This window comes from Penaeus chinensis, chromosome 5 (genome assembly GCF_019202785.1).
Source record: "Penaeus chinensis breed Huanghai No. 1 chromosome 5, ASM1920278v2, whole genome shotgun sequence".
In the NCBI taxonomy this organism is placed as follows: Eukaryota; Metazoa; Arthropoda; class Malacostraca; order Decapoda; family Penaeidae; genus Penaeus; species Penaeus chinensis.
In genome coordinates, this window is record NC_061823.1 from 25,145,406 (window position 1) to 25,150,405 (window position 5,000).

Below are 5,000 nucleotides of genomic sequence, written 5' to 3' on the forward strand. Positions count from 1 at the left end.
GCAAAATTTAGTGTAGATATTTGCAATTTTGTTAAGGGTAAACACAGGAGGGATGGATAAAAGAACAAGACCATTAATTTTAGAGAGTTCAAGAAGGGAGACAGTGTAATGGTGAGAACATAGATCTCCTCAGATACCACAGGATATGTTGTGGAAAGGTTAGGCCAATTACTCTATACTGTCAGACTGGATGTTAAAGATCTGAAAAGACATAAATCAGCTAAGACCATCATATTTGAACACCAGTGTAACTCTGAAAAATTAAGACAGAATTTGTCTGTCCTACATTCCTAAAGTTGTAGATCAACCCAAGACTATGTCTAGACCAGAAGAACCAGAGGCTGTTGTGTCTTCTCAGAATTTCCAGAATGATCAGGGAAATGTACAAGATCCTCAATCACACAATTCAGGTAGTCAATCAAGTGAACTTCCTCAGAGAACAAGCCAAAGAAGGTTAACCAAATGCCCAGCTATGTTCTCTTATAAGGGCCAGCTTTGTCTTCCCTTTAAGGGGGAAGGAAGTGTTATGTATATGAATCTCTTATAAAGTTCCTATTTAGTTTTGTACTTTATATTTGGGTATTGCTAACAATATATTCAAGTTACCCCTATATAGCATTTTCTATGTATGCAAGAATGTAGAAGCAGAATCTAAAAAGAAGTCACATAATTAACCTCAGTGAAGAAGGTTATCAGATCTAATGTTAAAACTCACCCACCACTAATTCCCACTGTAAGATCATCCAGCCTTTTCACAAACAGAATTTCCAAAATGTTTTAGCATACCTTGAAGTATTATAAGCAACCTCACATTAGGCTCTTATCACATATACAACATAAATTATGGACACTATACTCTAGCAAATGCTTACTTGGTCTTGGCACGGGTTAGAGTGGGTTCGTAAACTGCCGTGGCATCAGCCTCCTGCAACCCTAGCACTGTGTTACGAACCATTGCCAGAACATTTTCGTCAGTCATTACATTCTGGAAGTGCCATGGAGAAAACTCTGAGTAAGTATTATATTAGAGTTAGACATTTTAAACAAAAATAACTTTTCTGAAATGCTTCAAAACTTTTCTAATATGAGTGTGAATTATGGATATATTTCATGATGGGGAAAAAAAAAATAATAATAAAGTAAAATAATTTATCTTAAAAATGCTCTACAAACAATAATGAATGAAAAAAAGAAAGAAAGAAAAAGAAAGAAAATAAATAATAAGCTTTAGTCAAGATTCAATGAAATTTTGACAAAATCACATATAAATCAAACTGAATCCAGGTCCACAAACTTTCTTTAAAAATGTCTTTACTTTGATAATGTTCTTGACATGATTTGCAGTGAGGTGAGTTCTTTCTGCTTTCTCTTCTAAGACTTCATCAATGCCGGACTGGATCAGTTCAATCACTTCCTGTGGCACATGCCCTTCGTCATCTGTTCGCCTGCAAGTGGGATACATGATTTCAATTACCAATCATTTTCACAGAGATTTATACACAAATAATTTTAGCAGTAAGCAGTAAGGAAATTCCTAACCCAAAGGTTCTGGGATAATGTTGTGTTCACTATAATATTGTTTTGTGAAATGTCTCTGCACATACATGGCTCTTCAAGTGCTTAGCCAACAAAGGAGTCAAATTAGTACACATCATACCTCACCTGATTTTACCTTTCCTTGAGTTTGCAGGAAACACTTTTTCATTTTTACTACTACTACTACTACTACTACTGCTATCGGTGCTGTTATAGTTAATATAGACATTATAATTGTTATAATGTTATTGACATTACTAACAGGAATATTAGATACCAGAAAATATTTCTGACAATTAATGAAAATGTATAAAAACAATTAATAAATTAGACTCACAGTGGGGATGGCATCTATGTACATGCCATCCCTAGCGACTTCGTATTAAAACAAATCTATTTCCCTCAAATAGAATGTAAACCTTAAAACTTCTGCTATGTACATCCTGACACTTACATCCTCTTTTTAGGTCGCTTCTGTGGCGAAGCTTTCCTCTTCTTGGGCTGCTCCTCCTGTGCAACAATGGTCAGCCCACAGCCATCATCGTCGTCCGAGTCCCTGTTGGTGGATTCAAGCCAGTCCTTCTCCTGGTTTTTCTCCTGCTCTTCCTCATCCTGCTCTTGGCTTTGTCCTTTGGGCTTTGATGCAGAGGGGCTCTTTTTCCTCCGTTTCTCAGAGATATTGTAACTGATTGCTGTGATTAGGATGCAAAGATTGTTTAGGAATTACATATTGGAAATGAAAAGAGAGGCTGTTTAATAAAAATTCATCAAAAATGAAGTGGGAGATTTTTTTTTTTTTTTTTTAATTTTACTAGCACTGGATGAAAAGAAACCCTTTACTGATGCCTAATCTTATTATCAAAGAGACCAAATTACAAAAATACTCTCAGCTATAATAACAGAAATTCTTAGCACAATATTATATGTTACTTGTATCATTCTTACGTTTTCTCTTTCTCTTTGAGACCCTTCTGGTAACAGATTCATCTTTTTCATCTTGCACCCTGCTTTCTTCATTCACTCTAGAAGGGAATTCCAGTTTTTTTTGCTTCTTAGGGGTCTTCAGAGCTTGGATATTGCTTGGGTTACAAACTGGAGGCTTCTCACAGCTGTAATAGGGATATATAATTACTTTCCTGATAAAAATCATAAATTCATGAAATTACAGCTGGGTGTCTGCAAGCAACTCAGAATTATTTAAGCTTATAACAAAAATATTCACAAGACAAAAATATTACCTTGCATTGAGAAAATGAAGCTCTTTGAGAAGACTATCAGTGGGAAAGTCTTCTGTGTCCACTGCACCTGTCTCCATATCTGCTGACTGTGCACCCCTTTTCTGTCGTGACTCTGGGGGACTATCAAATGAGCTTCCCCCTTCTTCATGTCCACTGTAATCTTCAAGAGCAACTGCTTGTTCTGAGACATTTGGACCAGTTTTCTCTTCTAGGGATGCACTGCCTTCCCCTGCACTTTTTGAATCTTTGATGACTTTCATTCTTCCTTCACCACTTATGTCTTGCTTTTGCTCTCTTGTATTTTCCTTAATTTCTGTGTTTTGTTTACCTTCCTCTTGATCCGTAATCTCTCTCTCTGGATTCTTCTTTGCCTTAGTTGGTCTGTATTCTTTGACATGATCTACATCATTCTCATTTTCTTCTTCTTGTGTATTTGCTTCTTCCCCTTTTTCCTCTTCTTCTTCTTCCTCTTCCTCTTCCTCTTCCTCTTCCTCTTCCTCTTCCTCTTCCTCCTCCTCTTCATCTAACTCTTCATCCTCTACTTCCTCCTCCTCTTCCTCTACTTCTTCCTGACACTGTTCATCAGCTTCATCATCACACTCTTCTTCTTCCTCCACATCCTCCTCTTCTTCATCTACTTCTTTGTCTTCCTCATCTTCCTCAGCAACACTCTTTCCATCACTTTCTTCACCATCATCATCATCAGCCTCCTTCTCCTCTGCATCACCTCCTTCAATATCAATTTCCTCTTCCTCCTCTTCTTGCTCCTCATCATCACTAGCTCCTTGTTCTTCTTCACTTACATTCCCATCTCCCTCTTCCTCTTCTTCCTCCCCCTCCTCCTCATCTTCCTCCTCCTCTTCTTCCTCCACACCCTGCTCATCCTCGTCTCCTGAGTGCCCTTGACCTTTTTCTCCTTCATCTTCACTCTCGTCTTCCTCCTCCTCTTCCTCCTCCTCCTCCTCCTCCACTTCTTCCTCATCTTCTACATCTTCCTCATTGGACAGAGCACCATCACCTCCTTCCTCTTCCTCTTCTTCTTCCCCCTCCTCCTCCGAGTCATGTCCTTCCTCCTCCACAGGATTCCCTTCCTTGTTGGCAATCCCTCCATCCTTCTTTCCATCATCTCCCTTCACACTCTCCTGACTAGGGTCCTCTGCTTCTGTGGTATCCATGTCACTCGCTTTATCATCATTATTTTCCCACTTTTTCTTGAGACTCCCCCCACTCTCTTGCTCTGGTTCTCCCATGGCTTTCTCATATCCAACCAAGGTGGAGACATGAGTGACCTATCCCGTCCTAAATCTGCAAAGAAAAAAACATGAGGTTTATATATATCTGTGTGTGTGTGTGTGTGTGTGTGTGTGTGTGTGTGTGTGTGTGTGTGTGTGTGTGTGTGTGTGTGTGTGTGTGTGTGTGTGTGTGTGTGTGTGTGTGTGTGTGTGTGTGTGTGTGTGTGTGTGTGTGTGTGTGTGTGTGTATGTGTATGTGTATGTGTATGTGTATGTGTGTATGTGTATGTGTGTATGTGTGTATGTGTGTGTGTATGTGTGTGTGTGTGTGTGTGTGTGTGTGTGTGTGTGTGTGTGTGTGTGTGTGTGTGTGTGTGTGTGTGTGTGTGTGTGTGTGTGTGTGGGGGGGGGGGGTTGGTTTGCGAAGTTCTAGCTTCGCCCGGGCCTTCTAGATATGGCCCGGCCTGTGTCAGCTTTTTTACGGCTGTCTCATTGAGTTGTCTGACACTCTGTGCTTACCGTGGCGGCGGGATTGCCAGCAAGCGCTCCTGCCGCCATGGTGTAAGCATTTTGCATAGCCTCTTTACCAGCACGGCGGCTGTTGTGGGCGGTCCATGTCTCAGGAATTGTGTATGGTTACAATTTTCTAGGTAGTGGACTAGTGTGCCGTTCGGCTCGCCGCAGTGCTTGCAGCACCATTCATCGCGTTCGATTGTTGGGATAATCTGCCATGCACAGTGGTAACCTAGGCGCATTCTGTGAAGAATGACTTCGGTACCTCTGTTGCTTACTTCAGAGAGTGCCAGTGGTTCACAGCCTGTGGCGTCTGAGTACCAGCTGGCCGAGGGGGAGGTTCTCGTTTCCTCTCTGTGGAGCTGCCGTAGGAAGGTACGACCGACCAAGGCACACTTCTCCATAAGTAATTTTCGGCTCGGTTTTATCGTCATGGGATTTGGGGGCATACCCCTGCCAGCGACGGCTAGTCTGTCAGCAA

The 5,000-nt window shown here is 41.0% G+C and overlaps 1 protein-coding gene across 2 annotated transcripts in view; it reads right to left on the reverse strand.

Annotated features, from left to right (window-relative positions):
* LOC125025720 (GON-4-like protein) overlaps window positions 1-5,000 on the reverse strand; it is a 30,159-nt gene that overhangs the window by 19,827 nt on the left and 5,332 nt on the right. For both annotated transcript variants that reach the window (XM_047613874.1, XM_047613875.1), the window contains exons 2-6: window positions 2,775-4,079; window positions 2,482-2,645; window positions 1,991-2,228; window positions 1,316-1,445; window positions 873-985 (exon numbers count right to left, since the gene is read on the reverse strand). In XM_047613874.1, coding sequence (XP_047469830.1) covers window positions 873-985; window positions 1,316-1,445; window positions 1,991-2,228; window positions 2,482-2,645; window positions 2,775-4,024 — 1,895 coding nt within the window. In that variant the 5' untranslated portion in view covers window positions 4,025-4,079. The remainder of the gene's footprint in view (window positions 1-872; window positions 986-1,315; window positions 1,446-1,990; window positions 2,229-2,481; window positions 2,646-2,774; window positions 4,080-5,000) is intronic.